Below are 25,506 nucleotides of genomic sequence, written 5' to 3'. Positions count from 1 at the left end.
TGAGGATCAAGGAAGTCAGTTTCTCTAATTTTACAGTTGGGTGTGTATTAATACCACCTGCTTTCAGCTGAGTGTAAAGAAGACGGACAGACAGCAGAGGGTGGGGTCTGGCTTCCTGGGACAAGGAGCAGCATGTCCTCAAGTCTGGGTCCTGGAGTGATTATTCTGAATGTCCTTTTTGGTGGCCAGGCACCTTGCAATACACTGGAGCTACAAGGAAGAGCGAGAATAAACCCAGTCCTTGACCATGACCCCATCAAGAGAGACAGTCAAGAAAGTAGGAAGTGCCATAAATCCATTTGATGAGAGAAGGACTCAGGACTAGTGCGGGCTGGGGGGTTGGGGGGTAGAAAGGAGACACCTAGAGAAGGAACACAGGCCAGTCGAACTGGGTGAGGAGCTCATGAATGACTTTTGGGGGGTGAAATCTGAAATTTCAAGAGAGAAGAGATCAAAACCACAATGAGATACCACTTCACAATTGAATGGCTAGTATCAAAAAATAAATACATGATAACAACAAGTGTTGGCGAGGATGTGGAGAACTTGGAACCCTCGTGCGCTGCTGGTGGGGACGTACAATGGTGCAGCCGCTACAGAAAGTGAAACATGGAATTACCATCTGATCCAGCAATTCCACTTCTGGGTACTTATCCAAAAGAACTGAAAGAAGGGATTCAATATTTCTACGCCTGTGTTCATGGCACATTATAGCAGTCAATAAATGAACGCAACCCAGGTGTCCATCCACAGACGAGGAAATAAAGCCGTGTGTGGGTGTGTGTACACACAATGAAATACCATTCAGTCTTAAAAATGAAAGAAATTCTGATGTACTACAAATGCATGAAGCTTGAAGACATTATGGCAAAGGAAATAAGCCTTAGGTATGTGGAGTATAAGTAAGCCTGACTTATGTGAAGTACTTAAACAAGGCAAACCATAGAGACTGAAAGTGAATGGCCCAGGTGCCAGGGGCTGAGGGGAGGGAGAATGAGGAGGCAGTGTTTAATGTGGATGGACTTTCAACACAGGGAGATGGATGGTGGGGATGGTCGTCCAATGTGTACCCTTAAAGTGGTTAAAATGGTCATTTTTACGTTATGTATACTTTGCCACAATTTCAAAGAGAGAAAAGAAGTTTGAGTAGTTAGTGTCTGAACGAGAGTTGGGGAGGAAGGAGGGCAGCGGAAGGGTAAGAACAAAGAACACTTCCAGACTTGACAGCTTCAGGACTGTAGAAACCAGGCACGCTGTTCAACATTTAGGATTTAACCACCTAAACTGCTCCCTGAGCAATGAAAAGACAGGGGTACTAAAGACCTTCTCCCCCAGCATGTCTAGCATTAACACTTTAGTTGCTGACTTATGAAGAGGTCCCAGGGGTTCCCCAGGCAGGGGGTGTGGCAGGAGGGGAACTCAGAGGACCCGGGTCATGATTTATTTATCAACTGGACATAAGCATTGCAATGTCTTACCTGCCAGTTGCCTGTTACCCCTGGGTGTGGGGTAGGGTTTAGAGGAAGAGCAGAGACAGACAAAGCTGGTAGGGGACAGACCATGGAAGCCGTGTCAAGGAGTGTGTCCCCTGTCTCAACTCCAAAGAGAACCATGACAGAGCTTTAAGGAGCGGGCAGGAACAGGCTGGTCACTGAAGAAGCCCCCACCCCAGACTGGCATGATGTGCAGAGTGGATTGGGGAGGATGGAGATGGAAGGCAGAAGGACAAAACAGGGCAGAGGGGAAGGACAAGGAGGCTGCGAGGAAGCCCGAGGGCTGTCCAGGAAAGCTGGATGAAGGGCAGAGCCATTCGCTAAGCAAGGATTACAGGAGCAAACAGGGCTGGTGAGGAGGATTCAGTCTTGGAACTGTGACGAGTCTGCGGTACATCCAGATAGAGACACATAAGAGGAAGGGCCCCAGGGAGTGATGTGGGCTGCAGGTAGAACTTCAAGTAATCAACACATGGAGAGCAATTTTCACTTAGGAATTCAGACAGTAGGTGTATGTACAGAAGCGAGAGGCAACAAAAGAATCTGAAGATGAATGATAGTTAATATCTGAGGGTGTAGAAATGATACATAAGAAGAATGAACAAAGAAACAGCAAGTATGCCAGGAGGTTGTAGCCACCAGAAGAGGGGGGAAACAGTGTTTCAACGTCAGAGGGTCCTTGGTGCCAAGGGCTGCTGAACAGACAAGGAAGATAGACTTAAATTTTACAGGACAGACAGCTCAATTAACAGCAGGTGTGTCTCTGGTATGTTCTGAACCAAGCCTATGACCTCGTAATGGACTGCCAACAATTCACTTCATGATGCTCCATTAGTCATTAACAAGAACATCAAGTCACCAGGTTTGGTCATGAAATGGCACTGCTGCGGTCTGAACGTGTCCCTCCAAAATTCCTATCTTAAAATCCTAACCCCTAAAGATGATGGTATTAGGAGGTGGGGCCTTTCGGAGGACCCTTAGGTCACGAAGGTGGAATCTTCGTGGAATTGGATTATGTCCTTATGAAAGCGGCTCCAGAGGGATCCCTTGCTCCTTCCACCATGTGAGGACACAGTGAGAAGGCACTGGCTATGGAACAGGAAAAGGGTCCTCACTCAACCACATTGGTGCCTTGATCTTGGACTTCCCAGCCTCCAGAAACGTAATAAACTGCTGCTGGGGTTTTTTTTTGGGGGGGGGGGGTGTTTTTTTTGTTTTTTACTTTTCATATTTCCATGTTTTTATTTTTTTATTATTATGTTAATCACCATACATTACATCATTAGTTTTTGATGTAGTGTTCCATGATTCATTGTTTGCGTTTAACACCCAGTGCTCCATGCAGAACGTGCTGTTTATAAGCTCCTTAAGTCTGTGGTATTTTGTGGCAAAGGGCACAAAACAGCCCAAACAGACAAAGACAGGCACTAACTGCAGTGGTTCTTTCTCCTCTCTCTAGCAGAATGAAAATAATTCGTTTTTCCCCACTGCATTCTGTATTGACTGCTTTGGGCATCCAACATCAGTAAAACCCTCCAATTCCAAGCCAAGCCTATGCAGCTCTCAGTCACTTTTAATTCATTTTTAGTAAATTTAAAAATCAATCTTGGCTCTTTTCCTCCAAACTTAATCACTTCCTTTGTAGCACTCTGCAGCAATCCTGGTATAAGGTACCTCGGGAATCATGCAATACAATGCTGTGCCAATTGAAATCATGAAATATGAATATATTTTTATTGAAGTACTGATGTATTTCCAGACGCTATGCTAGGAGCTGGAAAGTCAAGAGGAAGTAAAACAGACATGGTGCCCTGCAGTCCCAAAGCTTATCATCCAGTGAGGTATGCAGACAACAGACAAGTGAATATGTTGTGATAAGGTAAAGTGGAATCCCCTGTCCTTTGTTCTCAAAAACAGGGATTAGCAAACTTCTTCTCTAAAGGGCCAAATATTAGATGCTTCAGACTTTACAAGATAAATGGTCTCAGTCACAACTGCCTAAAGGCCGCCATGCATAGTAAACAGATGAACCCGTGTGGCTGTGTTCCAATAAAACTTTATTTATAAAAATAGGGACACAGTTTGCTGACCTCTGCTCTAAGTGCTCATAACTTAAAATAACTGCTGCTTCACTTACTCATGAATTCAAACTGGGGGGAGCAGGGAACAGGTCTTTCAGAGAGCCCTCTTTCTGGAAACATGCCATCGTGAATAAAAAAGTTGGAGCCTCCGAGTCACAACCATGCAGACCTAAGTCAAAACCCCAGCTCTGGGGCACCTGGGTGGCTCAGACGGTTAAGCGTCTGCCTTCGGCTCAGGCCATGATCCCAGAGTCCTGGGATCGAGTCCCACATCGGGCTCCCTGCTCCTTGGGAGCTTGCCTCTCCCTCTGCCTCTCTCTCTCTGTCTCTTATGAATAAAGGAATAAAATCTTTAAAAAAAAAAAAAAAAAACAGCTCTGCCACAATTATTAGGTCTGGAGCATTAAGAAAATGATTTCATTTTTTTGAGATTTATTTTCTTCATCTGTAAAACGAGGACACCCTCATTCACTACGCACAGTCATTTCAGAGATAAAATGGAACAATGAACAGAGGGTCTAACAAATCCCCTGGCTCACGGGAGCTGCTCGGTGTAAGTCATCAGCAAACAAGGAAGCCAGGCCTGCGGTCAGCCAGATTATCAAAAAGGAATGGAAAACATGCAGGTGTCGTCTCCAAGATTAACAGGCTAGTCGTGACTTTCCTCTCATTTCTGAAGCACAGGCCTTGACTTCTATTAAAGTTGTCTTGCTTTTCTTATTGTGTAAGTTAAGTTGTTTCTGGAGGCCTGTAAACAGATATCCAACTCAAGATGGCTTCCAACATTAGGAAATTTACTGTCCCACACAACATTAGGTCCAGAGGTAGGGCAGCTCTAGACGTGGTTAATTCAGAAGCTCGGTGACACTACCGAGGTACTGTCCATCTTTCTGAGCTGCCATCCTTGGTGTACTGGCTTTTGTCCTCAGACTTGTCCCCCTTCATAGTCACAAGGTCAGCGCCACAGCTCCAAACGTTTCACCAACAACCGAACACCATAAAATAAGTCTTCTCTTATGTCTCCATTCAAATAACAAGACATTTTCTCAGAAGGCCCTCCACAGACTTCTTCCTTCCCTTCGGTCAGAATTCCGTCTAGTGTCTATTCTGAAAACAGCTACTGGCAGGCTGATAATTATTATGGCTGGCCTGATCTGCTCTAGACTCACTCCCCCTGGAGCTAGCTTCAGGCCTGAAGCTCCTGGCGACCCACCATCTGAACAAAATCAATTCTATTAGCAAGAAAGAAGGCACAGAGCTGTTGGGTAAGGAATAACCAACTCCTGCTGTAATTATTCACGCAAACTTGCATAACTAGAAGAGAAAGTTACACAAACTGCAGGACCAGATTCTGGAAATGCAGACTCCCATCTCTCACTGCCATCAAATCGATCATGTGTATAGATAAATCCAGCCACTCGTCCAAGGAAGAGGAAACAGCTCCCCCGGACACAGCCAACTCTCGCCTTTGGGGCTTGAATCCCAAAGGAGACATACTGGATAACCTCATCCCAAGCCTCTCTGAGTCCTGCATACCCCACCTGTTGGCACCATCTATTCAAGGGGACCTCAGTTGGGGACGGACACCCACACCCGCAACAGTGCTTGACAGGACAAACCTGAGCTGGTGGCCTATTTGTAATCACGTCCGCACTACCAACATTTCATAACTCAAGGATGTTTGGGTCAAAACTCCCCAAGTCAAAAAACACATAAACCAACAAACAAACAAAAACTGACTTCTAAGCCAAAAACAAAGACAGACAAAACAAAACAAAACAAACAGACAAACAAGCCAACCTGGGAATGGGGGATGGATGCAGGCACTGGCTAAAAACCTCACAGAAGTGGAAGAAATCTGCCTGCAAGCTCCCTTTCCCAGGCTACAGTTTATCACAGAAGGAACACCGGGCACCTGATTTATGGACAAGCCAGGCAAAGGCGGCAACGCAGCAAGAGGAAAAGACGGGCACTGGGCGCCTTCAAGGGACCATGCTCAGCTTTGGAGGATGAATCCAGATCAGACCACCTCTCCCAAAAAAAAAACCGAAAAAGCTAGGCAGTTATTCAAACAGTTATTAAAACAAAACCGAGGACTTGGGAGCACTACAAAGGCAGGGAACAAAGAACCCAGACCCCCAAGAGAAGGCAAGTCCACAGACAGGAGTCCTATATTCAGAGCCTTACTTGGCCCTTGGGGCTTCTTCCAGCTACAGAGTTTCTCTGAGGAGAAGTTAAGCAGGGCTTTCAGAATTCCCATAAAGTCTGAAAGGGAAAAAATTCAAGCTCAGAACCAGTGGAGGAGCACAGAAACTGGTCAACAGGTCAGGGATCCAGGATGCACTGGATTGAACAGTGTCCCCCGAAAATTCATGTCCCTCTGAAACCACAGAATGTGACTTTATTTGAAAAAGCTCTTTGCAGATATAATTAGTTAAGTTGAGGTAATACTGGAGGAGGGTGGGCCAAAATCCAGTAAGGCTGTTGTTCTTCTGAAGAGAGGACACAGAGTCAGAGGCCCAGAGGGAAGAGGCTGTGGGAAGACAGAGGCCCAGACTGGAGTGAAGCCGCCATAAGCAAGGGGCGCCAAGGACGGCTGACAACCACCGGAAGCTGGGAATGCATTCTCCCTCAGAGCCTCCAGAAGGAGTCAATTCTGCCAACACCTAGATTTTGGACTCCTGGCCTCTAGAAATGTGAGAGAATAAATTTCTCCCTGTTGTTTTAAGCCACCCAGGGTGTGCAAATTTGTTATGGCAGCTCTAGGAAATGAATACACGTTGGAAACCCCAAGTAACTATGTCCTAGCAAGAAGGCAAAAGCAGAAATACATCAGCCCTTGCAAATGCTAAAGCCCAGGCATGACATGCTCAATCCTTGATGGGAGTAAATTGAACTTCCTCTATCCTACTTGCCTGAGCAGCAAGAGTGACTCCCCTCTGAAGAAAGATAAATCATCACAAGTTTCACCCAACTCTTCATACATAACACTCGGTAGAAACTACCAAGCACGTGCCAAAGACAAGGATGGATTCAAAATCAAGACAAAAACAAAAACAAAACAAAACAAAACAAAAACAAGGGACTTCTGGCTATAGCCAAGTAGGAAGCTAACAAATCCTCTCCCCAGAAAGCAACTATAAAACTGGACAAAAATGACAACGATTTCCACACTCTGGAAACTGACTTCAAAGGCTTATCATCTGAGAGGTGTTTATGCGTGAAAACTGCTAAATTTCAGACACGAACAACATGAATAACAACAGCGGGACAATAAATGACAACACCACGCGTCTCAACTGTCAAGGGCAAGAGGGAGAAGAGCAGAGTGTGGAGAACCAGAGCACTGGGCCCCCCTACAGATGGCAGGGGGCGTGGGCTCCAACCACAGCAGTGAAAGTGGGCCCAGAGCCACAGAGCCTCAAGGTGAAACAAAGCTAAAAATCCGTATTTAAAAAAAAAAAAAAAATCCGTATTTCAACATGAAATATCTTAATTTATAAATGTGGATGACTTTTTAAGAACATTTTTTTAAGCACACCATACAAGGGTTACCAGTTTCCAGACTTAGCCCTGCGTGCAACCTAACCCCCGATGACCAACTGCAGTCCTGCCCCCACGGACTCAGTATTATCTACTGTAGCGTGATTTTCAACACTCTCATTCTGCTCAGTCATTACTTTAAATTCAGCTCTTCTGTCTTCAAAAGGTAATACCTCCCATCTGTAAACAGAGCTACTCCAACAGCCCTGTAGATTAATTCACCATTACTTACTGTCTCCTGTCCCTTCCAATTCAGCTAATTGAGCAAGAGTGGTCTACAGAGCAGTAGCAATGGGCATCGGGCCACTGCCGGAGGAGGGGGGCGCAGAGCAGAGCCAGGAATTTGACATCAGTCTCACCTGGGCTGGAATCCTCAGCTCTGCCGTTTACTAGTTATGGGAACTTGAACAACTTATTTGGGCCTCAGTGGCATCATCCAAACAATAAGCACATCGTCACCCAGCGTGGACAGTCGCTGCCATGTTTAAGATTTTATTTATTTATTTGAGAGAGAGAGAGCATGAGCAGAAGAGGGGCAGAGGGAGAGGGAGAAGCAGACTCCCCGCTGAGCAGGGAGCCAAACGTGAGGCTCAATCCCAGGACCCTGGGATCATGACCTGAGCCAAAGGCAGACGCTTACCCGACGGAGCCACCCACGTGCTCCAGTTGCTGCCATGTTATCAAGCACAAGCTCCAGGAGCTCTGTACCGAGGCCTGGGCTCTGCAGGTGCTTCCTCCTGGAGCCCCCAGCACAACACTGTGAGGCCGGTCCTGTGCGTGGCCTTATTTTACACCTGAGGAAACGGAAGTTCAGGAGGGGATGTCCCAGATGGTGTATTTTTTTAAAATTTGTTATTGTTATGTTAATCACCATACATTACATCATTAGTTTTTGATGTAGTGTTCCATGATTCATTGTTTGTGTATAACACCCAGTCCTCCATGCAGAACGTGCCCTCTTTAATACCCATCACCAGGTTAACCCATCCTCCCACCCCCCTCCCCTCTAGAACCCTCAGTTTGTTTTTCAGAGTCCATCGTCTCTCATGGTTTGTCTCCCCCTCCAAATCCCCCCCTTCATTCTTCCCCTCCTGCTATCTTTTTTTTTTTCTTAACATATTGTATTATTTGTTTCAGAGGTACAGGTCTGTGATTCAACTGTCTTGCACAATTCACAGCGCTCACCATAGCACATAACCTCCCCAATGTCTATCACCCAGCCACCCCATCCCTCCCACCCATCCCCACTCCAGCAACCCTCAGTTTGTTTCCTGAGATTAAGAATTCCTCATATCAGTGAGGTCATATGATACATGTCTTTCTCTGATTGACTTATTTCGCTCAGCACAATACCCGGAGGGTATTTCAACCCAGTCGCCCGACTCTAGGGCCTGGTATCAAGTGCTAAGCCACAGAAAGGGCCCAGGCCAGCAGCCAGCAGGACGAGGAAGCACAGGGATGCTCATTTCCATGCAGGCCTCCTCTTTAGATTTCATTTTCTCCATTCTGCCTGCCACGGTCATTCCGATGGCTTCGAGAGCAACCAAGCAGCCAAAGATCCGATCTTTCCCGACTCCTAGCAGTTGAAAACCCACATGTGCCCCTCCCCATATGAGGTTTTTATTCAAACATCAACAGTGGGAAAGAGATTTTAATTAGCCACGGACCATCCGGCACCAATGATTGGTTAACTGCACCGCAGGCAAGATTGACAGAGCCCTCAGCAGCCCCTGGAGAGCTAAGCTGGTCTGGCTTTCCCCTGCTTCGTATTAGCAAGGAGACCGCCCAGAACCTCCTCCGCAGCAGAAAACAAAGCAGAGACTGCGTGCCGGTCAGTCTCTCTTCAGGATGCAGGTGCAGAAATCGAGCTAAGAGCCAGTGAAGGGGCAAGAATGGGAACTCAGGCGGTGCCTCACAGACGTGCTGGTGCTCCTTGGATTACCAGGCCCAAGTGACAAAAAGACAAGAATTCTAATCCAGATGGGAACAGAAAGAGCCATTCTGCATGGCCAAGGCTCAGAGTCCCAAGTGAGGATGAGAGGGAGGAAATGGTTACAAGTTTAAAGGGTGTTGGGGGAGAACCTGGGTGGCTCAGTTGGTTAAGTGCCTGCCTTTGGCTCAGGTCATGATCCCAAGGTCCTGGGATCGAGTCCCGAGTCGGGTTCCCTGCTGGGCAGAGGGTCTGCTTCTCCCTCTGCCTGCCGCTCCCCCTGCTTGTGCACACGCGCTCTCTCTGACAAATAAAGTCTTTTAAAAATAAATAAATAAATAAAAATGAAGGGTGTTAGGAAGAGGAGGGTAACTGGTTAAATGTTTATTAGGTTCTATGAACCAAAGCAACTGATTCTCACTGAATCCTCCGGACAACCCCCCAGGCAGACGAGAAGATGGCCCTCACAGGTGAAAACAACTAAGGTTCAGAGGGGCGCTTCCCCAGAGTCATTCCAGACTGACACTCACGGTCTGACTCCAAAGCCAAGGCTGCCTCTGCCATGTCAGCAGCTGCCCTCACAGCATGGAAGCCAACCCAGAGCCTAGTGGTCTACTCCACACCCGTTTCTCTCAGGTAGCTGCTGCAGAGCCAGGGAATATGGAAACAGGAAGAAATATAAGGGCCCATCACATCAAGGATGTGGGCAAAGTTACATCCTCGAGCAGCTCATCAACCAGCCCACAGCACTGAGCCACCCCCATGCAGAGGCCAGGAGACACCGCCGAGACCACAGAGGCCGACAGCCCAGGTGACCGAGGCAGTAGGCAGTGGTTTCCACAGGGACTGAGGCCCTGCAAGGCGGCTCCTCTTTGACCCGGCCCTCTATGTCCCTGACTTTTAAGGAAGGGACACAGGAGCACAGAAGAAAAATCAAAAAGTGACAGGAATCCCTCTTGCAGCTGTCCCCTGACCTCAACGGGAACCCCATTCACTTACAAAAATGGACAACTGGTGAGATGAACGACAGCAAGTGAAGATTCGTTGAAGGGCTAAGAGCAAAAGGAAGGGAGATGCACAACACGAGGGAGCAGGGGAGGCAAAGGGCATGTTTGGCAGAGAATTCCCAACAGACACCTCCGCCAGACACAGCGAGGGCGGACGGTCAGCTGGGAAAGAGGGGCACCAGCAGGGACACGGAGGTCATCACAGTAATGAGATTCGGGAATTCGAGGCAGCCACAAGCAGGGTCGGAAAGAAGCTGCTCTTTAAAATGCTGGGGAAGAGGGGTGCCTGGGGGGCTCAGTCAGTTACGCATCCGACTCTTGGTTTTGGCTCAGGTTATGATCTCAGGGTCATGAGATGGAGCCCCACGTCGGGCTCTGCACTGGGCATGGAGCCTGCTTGAGATTCTTTCTCCCTCTCTCTCTGCCCTTCTCCCCCCAACCCCACCCCCTGCTCACACCCTCAACTCTCTCCGAAAAATAAAAATGTTGGGGAAGAAGGACATAGAATGTTTTTTGTACAACATGATACACTTTTAGGTCCAGATCCAAAGCAAATCACTTTAAACAGTTTCCTCATCTGTACAGTGGAGAAAATAAAGGTCCCTACTACTCACAAGGCTGTCATGAAAACTGAATGAGTTAATTTATATGAAAGACTAATGAAGTTCCAGCCTTGTGCAAAGTGCTCCTGCGTGTTAGTAGTGATTGTTAGCGTTATCCCTGTCATCCAGACACACAGGAGCACGGCACACTACTTGGACAGGATTAAAATGCATGGTAGCAGAGCTGGAAGCTCAGAGACCTACTGATTCTGTTGTTTCTGTTGCTGGTGTTGAAGACAGATTTAATTATGAAATGTCATGCTATCCCCATGCACAAAACTAAAACACATCATCCATCTCCCAGCAATTGCCACGGCACCTGGTGACTTAAGTCCCTTGGCTGCAGGACCCTGAGCCCCCAGAGATTGCAACATGTGGCTCTGAGGATTCTGCAAAGAACAACACCATTACTGACTACAGGGAAGACATCCTCACATGTGGATTTCTGCACCATCAGGCTGCCCCCATCCCAGTCCCACACAATGCCTGCCTTGCCCGCTATTAAAAAATAAATAAAAAGTTTTTAGAAAAGACTACATCTTCTACACTGCATCAGGCCAAGCAGTACCTGTTTCGGTTTTGCTGGCGAAGCCTGCTGCCTGTTTGATCGCGGCCGCAGTTAGCGCTAATCCCCGGCTCCTCTTCAGGCCATGCTGCAGGACAGCCTCAAACTGGGCACACAGACAGGTTACCCTGCAAAAGAACCAGTGATTCATCAGTCCACCTGTGCAGGAAGAGAGACAACCAGGTCAGCCCCAGCCCCTCCGGAAAGGGGGTGAGTCACTAGCTCTAAACCTCAGGGGAGATACACACCTGACACCTGGATTTATGGGCAGGTAATTGACATGCAATTGACTTGGGCCCCTCAGCACACCTCTCTCCATTTGCCTCACATACCTCCAGGAAGCCCCCCACAGTCTAGCCATATTCATCAGCCTCTTGAAGACACAGGAACAATTCACAAGAAAGGAGGGAAAATGGAATTGGTGCCAGCCAGCAGAGGAGAAAAAAATAAAAGCCAATTTAAAAACAAATCAGTCTGGCATGGGGAGGGGTGGGCTAATTGTAATCAATTCACAAAGTCCAACTCTAATTCATATCACTTGTAGTTTAAGGAACTAGATTATCTTTCAAGAGATTGAATGCACCAGACTGCCAAATTGGAAATATTGTATAATTTCATGGCCTGTTACATACACTAAAAAAAATAATATGAATTCTGATTCTTGTTCTTTATTTTGTTGTAAGGGATTGTATTGTGAAGTCAGATCCAGACTTGATGGAATGAATTTTTAATTAAGTTACTACTGTGGATTCAATTAAATTTATTTCTCAATAACCAAAGAAATCACGAACATATTGGTAAAGAGATGAAGTCAGAGCTACTACCTTCTATTCTTTTTTTTTTTATGTTAAGTTAGCCACCATACAGTTCACCATTAGTTTTTGATGTAGCGTTCAATGATTCATTAGTTGCGTGTAACACCCAGCGCTCATTACAACACGTGCCCTCCTTAATACCCATCACCCAATACTACCTTCTGTTCTTTACAGTCCTCCCAGGGCTCCTGGGCACCTAGGCCCATTGAGTCTGTGGACTTTAAGGCCCTTCTATTCGCTCATGCAACCTATGTTAAACCCTTGGGGCACCCTGTTATGCAACCGCATAGCACCATGAACTCCTATGTAATACATACCAGTTATAATATTAAAAACTCCATGAGGCCCTCTCATTTTTACTGTGAACCTAAAACTGTTATAGAAAGAGTCTTAAGGAAAAGTTAACCAAAAAATTCCATGAGATTGGAGCGCCTGTGTTGCTCAGTTGATTAAGCGTCCAACTCTTGATTTCAGCTCAGGTCATGACCTCAGGGTCCTGAGCTCAAGCCCCACATCAGACTCCATGCTGAGTGTGGAATCTGCTGAAGATTCTCTCCCTCTCCCTCTGGCCCTCCCACCCTACTCATGCTAGCACTCTCCCATCCCCCTCCCCTTAAAAAATAATAATAAATCCTGAACTCCTCCTATGTACCAGGCACTACTGACCTAGGCTCTGAGGATACAAAGATAGCACAGTCTCTGCCTCACCACAACTGCACAGTTTTAGCAGAGGGAGATACACAAAGACGCTAACCAGACCATTTCAATTGATGGGAACTCTGAAGAAAGTAAAACCAGATGAGGTGGTAGGTGAAGAAACAGCAGGAACAGGTTTAGATTCTGGGGCCTGAATGGAGGTTAACCTTAGAGTTATGACCAGGATGTGACAGACACAGCAGACTAGGCAGAGGGACCCAGTGCAAAGGCCCTGAGGCCGTCACCATCTGGCTCAACCTTGCCTAACTTCAGGCATTTCCGGTTCCACTCACTTCCACACCTGCAGTAATAATACTCCAAGGGCTTATTGCTCTGCGGGCAGTAAAATATTTTCATACCCATTATTTCTTTAGCTCCTCCCATCAACATTACTATATACAGGTGAGGCAGGTATTATCTCCATTTTACACCTAAAGAAACAGGCTAAAGACATTTAAGAGACAGTACATGAGTACATAATAAGCAGCATTATAAGACTACATAATTAACAACATCTGTACTCCAGCCCTACCTAATCCCAAACTGATCCAAAGTAGATTCCAGATACACCCCATACCAAGGCAAACATGCTTACTGAGACAAATGTCCTCTCTCTCCTATACCCCCCCTTTACTCAAGTCATCCGTCTACACCAGAAAACCCTAACACGGTGTCAGTAAATACACAGCACTTGCACATTTACTCTCCATTCTGTGCTCATGACAGACATCACTAATCCATCCCAGCATTCTAGGTAACCACTGTCAAAGATCAAAGCTGGCCCTCCACAGGAAGGAAGCCTAATTAGCCCACACCTAACACCTGTCCTCAACAACACTCTGGTTTCCAGCTCCCACTTTGGCTCCCCTGCACCTAGCTCAGTGTCTGGTACACGGTGTATGCTCCATAATTGCTTTTTCAGTGGATAGGGGAGTAATTAATCTTGAGCCATGAGTCCCAGAATACTCCCCCCCACATTGAAACAACCCTCTTTCCAAGGCAGATGTCACTCTTGAATATGACATGTGTATATGCTAGTCTCTCTACAAATCCATGCAAGCCCACATTTCTGGGCTTCCTGAAAACTGGGACACCTAACAAAACCATCTAAATTCCAGGAACCAAAACAGGAATGGCAAAATGGAGCCCAACCAAAGCCCTATCTCAGGGCAAAAAAACAAAAACCCCGGGCTGTGTTTAGAGTCTCCATAATAAACCACAACCTGGAGGCACCTGGGTGGTTCAGTCAGTTAAGCGTCTGCCTTCGGCTCAGGTCGTGGTCCCAAGGTCCTGGGATCGAGTCCCGCATCGGGCTCCCTGCTCAATGGAGAATCTGCTTCTCCCTCTCCCTCTTCTCCTCCTCCCTGCTCGTGCTCTCTCTCTCTCTTTCAAATAAATAAATAAAATCTGTTTTAAAAATAATAAAAATAAAAATACTTTTAAAAAATAAAGCACATCCTGTATCTTTAAACAAATCATCTGCAAATATAATAATTGAATCAACAATCTCTGTTTACTTGGCTCTCTAATGCACAAGTCAGGGGCTGCCCTGCCAACTCTAGATAATATCTAGCCCCTAAAGGGAATGGAATGCAGGTGAACAGCACAAAACCAGTCCCCAAGGTTTGGGTTACATCATCAGTATTACCTTCTAGATACAGACAGGTCACAACCAACCTAACACAGCAGAAAACCCAGGGGGAGTACTAATCCTATAATTAATTCATAATGATGACTACCTTGCCAAAGGCCATGCTATTTATCACCCTTCCCATGTCCCCTTTTCACTTCCCCGATGGACCTGAGCTTATACCTACTGGTCATTCAAGACTTAGCTCAAGGGTCCCCTCCACCAGGAAGCCTGCCTGAGTGCTTCCTCATTCTCAACTTCTTTCTACTGCAGCCCTTGACCAACCTCTCTGTTAATGATCTGCTTTAGAGATGCCTCCTCATGCTGACCTGAGCTCCCACACAACAGGGATTGTACCTCATTCATCTTTGTTGTCCCAGCACCTAGCACAATGCCTGGCTACTGTGGTAAAGATGACCAAAACAGTCCCTCCCCTGGGGGCATTCAGAATACAGGCTGGATGGACATTCAGGAGAGAGATGCATCTCAGAAGATCTCATGTAATCTGTAATCCGAACCCAGCTCAGTCAGGACTAGTGAATCAAGCAGAACACACTTGTGTAACCCTAGGCACACTGTAGGCACTGATTTATAACCTTGTCACCCGAAGGTTTCCGTTTCTTCTCATCTCTACTCACTTATATGATCATTCCTGCAAAATGAAAGGAGCACTTGTGCTAGTAGGGCTCTTTATTTCCTCATCTCGGTCTCTCCTATTTCCCAGAATGCTCTCTGCGAGATGCATTCGGGCATCGCCGTGGTGGGTCAGCTACCTCCGTGGCACTTCATCACAGCTAACTTCTACCGTGAGTCAATGAACTGGGCATGTTTGTAATTAATTAGGGGAACGTAACAGCGAATGTTTTCATTTATTTTTTAAAGCACCAGTCAAGGGACGCCTGGGTGGCTCAGTCGGTGAAAGATCTGCCTTCAGCTCAGGTCATGATCCAGGGTCCTGGGATCGAGCCCCGCATTGGGCTCCTCACTTAGTGGGGAGCCTGCTTCTCCCTCTGCCTGCCGCTCCCCCTGCTTGTGCTCTCTCTGGCAAATAAATAAATAAAATCCTTTTTTAAAAAGTTTTCAAATAAATAAATAAAAGCATCAGCCAAGAAAATCACTTTAAGTTTTTATGCATACAACTGTTGACCAGATGAATGGATAAATAAAATGTGGTATCTCAAGACAATGGAATACTACTCAGCAATACCAAGAACGGAAGTACTGACAACACACTATGACAGAGATGAGCCTTGAAAATATTATGCTAACGGAAAGAAGTCAGACCCAAAAAGCCACATGTTGTAGGATTCCACGAAATGTTGAGAAAAGGTAAATATTTAGAAACCAAAAGTCAATTAGTGGTTGCCTAAGGCTGGAATTGGGATTAATTGTAAATTGGAACAATAGAAAATAGACATAATGAAAATGTTCTAAAACTGGGTGTGTTAATGGTTGTACAACTCTATAAATTTACTTTAAAAAAATCACTGCAGGGGGTGCCTGGGTGGCACAGTTGGTTAGGCAAATGACTCTTGGTTTCCACTCAGGTGGTGATCTCAAGGTCGTGAAACTGAGCCCCACATTGGGCTCTGCCCTCAGTACAGAGTCGGCTTAAGACACTTCCCCACCCCCCTGTGTGCACCCTCTCTATATATAAAATAAATAAATAAATAAATTTTAAAAATCACTGCATTCTACACTTAGAAGAGGTAGATTTTTATGGTATGTAAATCAGACTTCAATAAAGCTGTTAAGAATAAAAAATTTAAAAAAAAAAAAAACTGGGGTACCTGAGTGGCAGAGTCAGTTAAGCATCCAACTCTTGGTTTCCAATCGGGTGGTGACCTCAGGGTCTGAGATCGAGCCCCACATTGTGGTCCATGCTCAGCAGGGAATCTGCTTGAGATTCTCTCTCCCTCTCCCTCCGCCCCTCCCCGCCAAACTCAATCACACACATGTGCTCTCTCCCTCTCTCTAATAAATAAATCTTTAAAAGAAAACTGCCCTCAAGGTGCTCAGTAAAGCCTGATAAAGAAATGAAGGAATGGAAAATTGAATACCTTACTCCTGAATTTAAAACTACCAACACCAGCAGAGCTTAACTAGCTTACTGCTGAAATTCTGCAAACACTGGTTTTCCTAAGTTTTGACCTATATTTCAAGATTCCTTATCCTGCCATATTAATCTGTAATAATATTCTTAGGAATCCTGTACCTTTTTATGGCAAATGTTAGAACAACTGACAGGAGCAGCAATAAAAGCTGCATTTTTACGAATGACATCAAATTAACCTTATGAAAGAGGGCATATTTCAAAGTGCTTCTTTCACTATGTTACAGGAACCTTTTGGGGAAAACCAAGTACATCATGAAAATGGACCAGATTATCCTCATGTGGAAAGCTCCAATGTCACCTGGAACGGAGTCAACTGTACCCATAAAAATCAGCCAATTAACAGCATCAGCCATATCTCAGACTTAGCACAGTACAATCACCACTAGCCATTGCAATGGGCCATGCTCTACATTTATGTGTAATAAATTAAATTTTCCAGAGGTTCACATCCTTCAACCTATAAATTTTCCTGGCAGATAACCAATCCTCAACGGCAATCTACAAGTTACATAAAGATTTAGGAATGAAGATACTAAAAACAACATTATCTACACCTGGGGAAAGTTAAAAACCACTAAAGATTTGACACTTGGGAAACTGGCTCAACAAACCATAGCACAGCTTATAACCGAATGCTATTTAGCCCTTAAAACTCAAACCTACAAGTTTATAACATAAAATGAAAAATAAGCAGGATACGAAACTATATATTAAGTACACTCTCAACTATGCTAAAAAGAAAAACTCCTGAAGGGAATTATGTGAAAACATTAAGAGCCACTTGGTAAAAGAATTGCTGGTGATGTCTTTCTTGGCTTTATGCTTTTCTGAACTCAGCTTCTTTCCAAAACAAGTATTAAAGTAGTATTCATGTCTCAAGAATCAGAAATATTGCTACCTTGAGCTACAACGAATGGAGAAATACAATTCAAAAGTTATGCTGAGGGACACCTGGGTGGCTCAGTTGGTTAAGCGTCTGCCTTCAGCTCAGGTCATGACGTGGGGGCCTGGGATCGAGCCCTGCATCAGGCTCCCTGCTCAGGGGGAAGCCTGTTTCTCCCTCTCCAACTCCCCCTGCTTATGCTCTCTCTCTCTGACAAATAAATAAATAAAATCTTTTTTTTTTTAATTTTTAAAAATAAGTTAAAATGTAAGTTATGATGAGGAAAAAGCATACAACTATTTTAAATGCTTATAGAGAACTTGAAATAGCATTTTTAAAGATAAATAAATAAAAAGCTGATTATAATGTTAAGCCAAAAAAAGCAGATCTACAAAGATATAAAAATGTTTCCAACCCACAAATAAAAAATATTGCAATAAATGAAACTATAACATTAAAATTTTATTTTTTTAAGTAAACAAAATGGGGCAAGGGAATTCCATTTACAATAGTAACCAAAGTAAAATAAATCCTACTTTTAAACAAGAAAGATAAAAGTCCTATATGAAGAAAAGCATAATATTTTCTTAAAAGGTATAAAAGTCAAAATAAATAGAAATACCATTTTCCTGAATAAGATTTATTAAAATAAAGTCACTAATGTATAAATTAATTACGTATACATCAATTAATGCATAAATTGAATACAATTCCAATAATAATCCCAAGGATTATACTAATAAGTCCAAGGAAGGACTTGGCACAGAGTGGTTTTGGGTGCAGGAATAAACATATTGATGGAGTATGGGGAAACCCCTCATAAAAAATCCAAATAAATATGGAAACATTAAATATAATAATAGCACTTCAATTCAGATGGGGAAGAATGGGCTGCTTAAGCAGGGGCAATAACACAAGTGGCTGGCTACAGGGTTGAAAGAAAAGAAGAATAAACTTGTGTTTCAAACTCCAGACAGAACAAAACTCCAGATGGATCAAGATAAAGAAAAATATAAATGGGAAAAAATAAAACTGTAAAAATAATAGACAAAAATACAGAAGAACCTCAGGACAGGATACTCTAAAACCAAAATTTTAAAGGTTCATTCAGGGCACCAGGGTGGCTCAGTCGGTTAAGCGTCTGACTCCTGGTCTCAGCTCAGGTCTTGATCTCAGGGTCATGGGTTCAAACACCATGCTGGGCTCCACACTGGGCATGGAGCCTACTTAGAAAAAAAAAAAAGGTTCATATAATTAACTGCATAAGATTCTTAAATTTCTATATGGCAAAAGATACCATAAACATGGTAAAACAATAATGATATACTGGAGAAAATACTTACAGCACATATAACTGAAAAAGGATTAAAAGCCATAATACATGGAATGCTTCTACAAACGGGTAAGTGAAAGACAAGCAACTCAAATAATAAACTTTTCAACAAGTCAACAAACAAATCATGAAAGGAGGAAATATTGGCCAATAAACAGATGAAAAGATACTCAGTCTCACCAGTGGCCAGCAAAGTGTCACAGTATTAAGATACCAATTCAGGACTATCAACTTTAAAACCAATCATAGACGGAGCACAAGTATATGTAAATGAGCACTGTTGGGAATATAAATGTGAATTGCTGCATCTTTCTGCAAAGAGATCAGACAGTACAATTTTTTTTAAGAATTTTATTTATTTATTTATTTTTGCGAGAGAGAGAGAGCGGGCACACACGAGATGGGGGAGGAGCAGAGGGAGAAGCAGACTCCCCGCTGAGCAGGAGCCCAACGCAGGACTCGATCCCAGGACCCTGGGATCATGACCAGAGCTGAAGGATCATAACTGACCAAGCCACCCAGGCACCCTAGACAGTACAGTTTTTTTAAATGCCCATATACTTTGACTCAGAAATCCTACTTCTAGCAATGTATCCTATAAAAATAAAAGCATTACTAATTTTATTTTATTTTATTTTTTTTTTTTTTTTTTTTTAAGATTTTATTTATTTATTTGACAGAGAGAGACACACAGCGAGAGAGGGAACACAAGCGGGGGGAGTGGGAGAGGGAGAAGCAGGCTCCCTGCAGAGCAGGGAGCCCGATGCGGGACTCGATCCCAGGACCCTGAGACCATGACCTGAGCCGAAGGCAGACGCTTAACGACTGAGCCACCCAGGCGCCCATAAAGCATTACTAATTTTAAAAATGGGCAAAAAGCATAAACAGACATTTCACCAAAGGGGATATACACATACAAGCATGAAAAAATATGTTCAATGTCATTAGGGAAATGCAAATTAAAACCACCATAAGATACCACTGCACACCTGTAAGAATGGCTAAAATAGGAAATCATGACAATACCAAATGCTGGCAAGAATGCAGAGGAACTGGATCACTTGCACGTTGTTGGTAGGAACGTAAATGGCACAGCTAGTCTAGAAAACTTCGGCAGTTTCTTATAAAACTAAATATGCAAATATCATCCACCCAACAACTACACTCTGGGTGACTACCTCAGAAAAATGAAAACATTATGTTCCCATAAAAACACCTGTACATGGATGTTTACAGCAGCATTATTTGCAGTAGCCAAAAACTGAAACAACCCAGATGTCCCTCAACGAGTTAATGAAGAAACAGAGTTTGGTCCCTCCATACCACGGAATACTACTCACAACAAAAAGGCACACACACTGCTGATACATGCAACAACATGGGTGGATCTCATGGGAATCACACTGAGTGGGAAAAAAACCCAATCCCAAGAGGTTACACACTGTATGATTCCGCTAATGTAATGTTCTCCAAGTGACAAAATTATAGAACTGGAGGACAGGTTGGTGGTTGCCAGGAGTTAGGGATGGAGAGGGAGGGAACAGGAGGGAGGTGGGTGTGATAATAAAAGGTCAGCAGGAGGGATCCTGTGACAATGAAACTATTCCATTATCTGACTGCGGTGATGGGCAGGTGTCCCTATGCAGTGATCATCCTGCACAGAACTACACACGCACACACACGCACACAAGTGCACGCGCACACAAATAAGTATAAGCAAAACTAGAGTTTTACAAGGTTTTATTACTAAGGGAAACTGGGGAAAAGGGAAACCGGGGACATCTAGGTGGCTCAGTCGGTTGAGCATCTGCCTTCGGCTCAGGTCATGATCCCAGGGTGCTGGGATCGAGCCCGGCATTGGGTTCCCTCCTCAGCGGGAAGCCTGCTTCTCCCTCTGCCTCTGCCTGCAGCTCTGCCTGCTTGTGGTCTCTCTGTCTCTTAAATAAATAAATAAAATCTTTTTTAAAAAAAGGGAAACTGGATTTTTCTATATTATTTCTTACAAATGTATATGAATCTATAATTATCTCAAAATTAAAAGTTTAAATAAACAAATATAAAAACACTTGTAAGCAAAGATATATGTGTGTGTGTGTATACACACACACACACAAATATTTTTATTGCAGCATTGTTTACAATAGCAAAAGCAAAAACAGAACTAGAAACAACCAGAATACCCATTAACAGGAAAATAGTAAATAATAGTACCTCCACACTACAAATATTACACAGAAATTTAGAAAGAATGAGATGCCGTATGAAATCAACCCTAAGAAGCACCACCTTTCCCCACACACACACACACATCTCTGAAATCCAGCTGTGCCTCATAATTGATGAAATTATATAATTAAAATTGGCATTGGTCATGAAGATGCCATTGATAGTAAGCTGCACCATTATGTAACCTACTGACCTGGAACAATCTCCATAACACACGGCCAAGTTTAAAAACAAAACAATGGGGAGCCTAGGTGTCTCAGTCAGTTAATCGTCCAACTCCTGATTTCGGCTCAGGTCATGATCTCAGGGCCTTGAGATGAAGCCCTATGTCAGGCTCTGTGCTGGGCGTGGAGCCAGCTTAAGATTCTCTCTCTCTCTCCCTTTCCTTCGGCCCCTCCCCACACCCTCCCCCAACTCACATGCTCTCTCTATATATATATATTTAAAAAAAGGCAAGTTATAGAGTAATATAAATGGTATAGTTCCCATTTGTGAGGGAGTAGGAGAAAGAGGAGTGGGTTCCAATGATTATGTCCCCTCAATCATTTGCACTTTCTACATCATTTGAGTAGACTTAAGCATCCCTGAAAATTCATGCAAATTCATCTAGAGCAAGGATCATGAGGGCTGAGGCCCCACATCCCAGTGTGACAGCACCAGCATGCAAGGGCCCTCCCCCCACCCATTGCTGTGCCAGGGGTCCCAGGACCTGAGAATCAAGCCAGCCTGGTGCTCTCAATTAGTGCCACGTGCCATGGCCCAGAGCATGCTCTCTCTGTGCTAAGTAAATGGAATTAAAGTAAACTGCAGCCCAGAGATAAAGGACCAAAAAGATCTGTGAGAAAGATGGCAACCATCTAGAAGAAACTAAAATTGGCTTTAGTTTTATCCCATAGGCCATACAAAAATAAATTCTAGGTGGATTAAAGGCTTAACTGTAAACAATAAAAATCTTACAAAAAAATTTAAAAAACACTGCATGCACAATCTAACATTCGGAAGATCTTTTTAAAACACTGAAAACCTATGGGGGGCGCCTGGGCAGCTCAGTCAGTTAAGTGTCTGCCTTCAGCTCAGGTCATGATCCTGCGGTCCTGGGATCAGGCCCCACATCCGGCTCCCTGCTCAGCCAGGAAACTGTTTCTCCCTCTCCCTCTGCCGCTCCCCCTACTTGTGCTGTCAAATGAATAAATAAAATATTTTAAAAAAAACAAAAACAATGAAAACCTAGAAACTGGTAGGTAGGCATATGGATCCATAAAAAGACATTTAATCATGTAAAAAATTTTAAATGTGGTAGTATAATAGATACTGTTATCTGTGCTTCCAAAGATAATGGACAGATATGAAAAAATATTTGCAAAGAGAAAACAGATGAAAGATTAATTAATTATAATAATATATAAAGAGCTCTCACAAACTGACAAGGAGACAAATAATCCGGTAAGAAAATGTATACTATGAAGGAGCTTTACACAAAACAGTAAAGTCAAATAGCCAAAACATATTTAAGGAAAAAAAAAAAAAAAGATACTGAAATTCACTAGCAATCAAAGAAATGCAAATTAAAGCGACTGTGAGCCACCACCTTTTTTTTTTTTAAGATTTATTTATTTGAGAGAGAGAGTGTGTGTAAGGGCAGGGGGAGGTTGGGGCAGGGGGATAGGGAGAGAAAGAACCTCAAGCTGACTTTGCACTGAGTGCAGAGCCTGACCCAGGGCTTAATCTCACAACTCTTGAGATCACGACCTGAGCCGAAACCAAGAGTCAAATGCTTAACCGACAGCCACGCAGGCGCCCTGAGCCACCACCTTTCACCCATCAGACCTACAAAACTTCAAAACAATAGGAAAGAGAAGGGTGGTCTCATGCACTGCCAGTAGAAATTTTTAGAAAGATACCTGATCACAATAATTATTAAAATTAAACACATATTGGGGCACCTGAGTGGCTCAGTTGATTAAGCATCTGACTTCCGCTCAGGTCATGATCTCAGGGTCCTGGGACAGAGCCCCGAATAGGGCTGGGCACTCAGCGGGGAGTCTGCTTTCCCTCTCCCTCTCCCTCCATCTCTCCCTCCGCTCATGCTCTGCTTCTCTGTCTCTCTCTCTCAAATAAATAAAATCTTTTAAGACAAATAAAATATAAAAACTAAACACATATAGGGGCACTTGGGTGGCTCAGTCAGTTAAATGTCCAACTCTTGATCTCAGCTCATGTCTTGATCTCAGGATTGTGAGTTCAGCCCTGCGTTGGGCTCCACACGAGACATGGAGCCTACTTTAAAAAAAAATAAGTCAATTAATTAAATAAAATAAAAACACATATTCTCGTTGACCCAGCAACCCAACTCCTAGAAATCTATGCCAAGGAAATAAAATCCTCAGTATTTAAGTAAAGATGCTCAAGGGTGTCCGTTGTTTCATCATCCACAGTAGTGAACGCTGGACACGAAGTCGCTATTACCTCGTGGGCAGCTATTTGCACATATGCATCATGAGATATAATGCAACCTCTTAAAAACAATTATCAGATTTATAAAAGTAAAAATAATTACAACAATTACTGGAACCTTAACTTGGAAAGGTTTTGACAGGAATAGTGCCAAGAGAGAAAACACAGATACAGAACATTATATATCATTCAATTTTTATAAAACAATGGCAATTAAATCTGTGTGTGTGTGTACACACGTGTGTGTTACTTGTAAAAATTATATGAACATGAAGAAAACCACAGAACAAATAATTTTTGGTCATGAACATAAGGTACTCAGAGGGAGGGAGGAAGAAGATAAAATAGAGAAAAAAGAGGCCCCAAAAAAGGTTGACAAAGAATCAGAAAGAATTCAAGCCTGGGAGCAGTGAAAACTCACAGGCAGTAGTTACTGTAAGTGTGAAGGTTTGAGGGTGGCAGACAGGCATGTAAAAAGAAATCAAATAAATGTTCTACCAGAGGAGCCAGAATGAAAAAAATAACCAATTCTTCAATGAGTTGAATCACAATTTCTGACCATTTGCAAAAGTTACTAATATCAGCATAGTGACTGTCTTCTCTGGGGCAGCCAGACCTACAGCTCTTCGTCTAGACGCAAACACAGCCTGGGACTCTCTTGGCAGACGAGGAGCTTCAGAATCAGGACCAGGAGCTGGCAGCCAGGAAGGAATCAGCTGAAGGAGCTGGTTCCATCAAATGGGAAAAAGAGAACGGAGAAAACACAAGTCCCTAGATGCAGAAGGAGTGAGTAAATGGGAAACGAGAAACACAGAAGTGACACTAAGCCAGTGGCCCACAGGCTCTCCAAGCTTGGTCGGAGCCCATAGCCTGGGAGAAAGAAAATTCCACACCAAAGCTTGCTTTAAAACAAACAAAACAAAATTTAAAACAACACACAATTGCTCTGATTTCTGGCCACACCTTAGAGCCAGAGAACTGATGTCTCATCCTCCATGTCTCACTGTCCGTGTCCCGTCAGCCCCTCCGGCTTATCAAGGCTGTCATCAGGCTTCTCAATCCTTCCGTCTCTCCTCCCAACCACCTCCGCTCAGCCCTCCTGCCCAGTGCACAGAGCCACCCCTCACTGCTCCCCAGACCCCATCTCACCCCACCCAGCCCCCCTGCTCTGCACCTCTTCCAGAAATGCAACTCTATGTTGTTGTCTTTCTTTGTTTTCCCCCACTCATACTATACTTTGCCATGGCACACATGGGACATGACACAAATTTAGGAGGAACAGAGATGAACATTTTTATGTTAATCATTTCAATGCGTCAAGGAAGAAAATAATCAGCCATCAGTCTTTTATTTCACTGATGGTATTACTTATGACAAGACCAGAGTAGACAGGGCCTTCACATCCCACTGCAAGTCAATATCTGGCTCAGATGGCATACATAAATGGCAAAAACTGTGAAAATGGAACACAAATAGCCATAGTTTAAGAAATGATACACTGTATTTACCCCAAATATACAAATGTAGTGATCCAAAGGGGCACATGCACCCCAATGTTTATAGCAGCAATGTCCACAATAGCCTAACATTGGAAAGAGCCAAGATGTCCATCAACAGATGAATGGATAAAGATGTGATATATATATATAAAATGGAATATTATGCAGCCATCAAAAAGAAAGAACACATGGGGCGCCTGGGTGGCTCAGTTGTTTGGGCGACTGCCTTCGGCTCAGGTCATGATCCTGGAGTCCCGGGATCGAGTCCCGCGTCGGGCTCCCTGCTCAGCAGGGAGTCTGCTTCTCCCTCTCCCGCTCCCCCCTCTTGTGCTCTATCTCTAAAATAAATAAATAAAATCTTAAAAAAGAAAAAAGAAAAAAAGAAAGAACACGAAATCTTGCCATTTGCAATGACATGGATGGAACTAGAAGGTATTATGCTGAGCGAAATAAGTCAATCAGAGAAAGACAATTATCATATGATCTCACTGATATGAGGAATTTGAGAAACAAGACAGAGGATCATAGGGGAAGGGAGGGAAAAATGAAACAAGACAAAACCAGAGAGGGAGACAAACCATAAGAGACTTTTTTTTTTTAAGATTTTATTTATTTATTTGACAGAGAGAGAGA

The 25,506-nt window shown here is 43.9% G+C and overlaps 1 protein-coding gene across 2 annotated transcripts in view; it reads right to left on the bottom strand.

Annotated features, from left to right (window-relative positions):
- The window catches only part of SNX29 (sorting nexin 29), a 517,029-nt gene that overhangs the window by 461,654 nt on the left and 29,869 nt on the right, over positions 1-25,506 (bottom strand). For both annotated transcript variants that reach the window (XM_045874993.3, XM_045874995.3), the window contains exon 4: positions 11,225-11,349. In XM_045874993.3, coding sequence (XP_045730949.2) covers positions 11,225-11,349 — 125 coding nt within the window. The remainder of the gene's footprint in view (positions 1-11,224; positions 11,350-25,506) is intronic.

This window comes from Mirounga angustirostris, unplaced genomic scaffold (genome assembly GCF_029215605.1).
Source record: "Mirounga angustirostris isolate CCGP_5_RB_7025 unplaced genomic scaffold, mMirAng1.0.hap1 SCAF_5, whole genome shotgun sequence".
NCBI lineage: Eukaryota > Metazoa > Chordata > Mammalia > Carnivora > Phocidae > Mirounga > Mirounga angustirostris.
The sequence above is the reverse complement of the archived record's forward strand: the minus strand, read 5'-3'. Positions and strand labels throughout refer to the sequence as shown.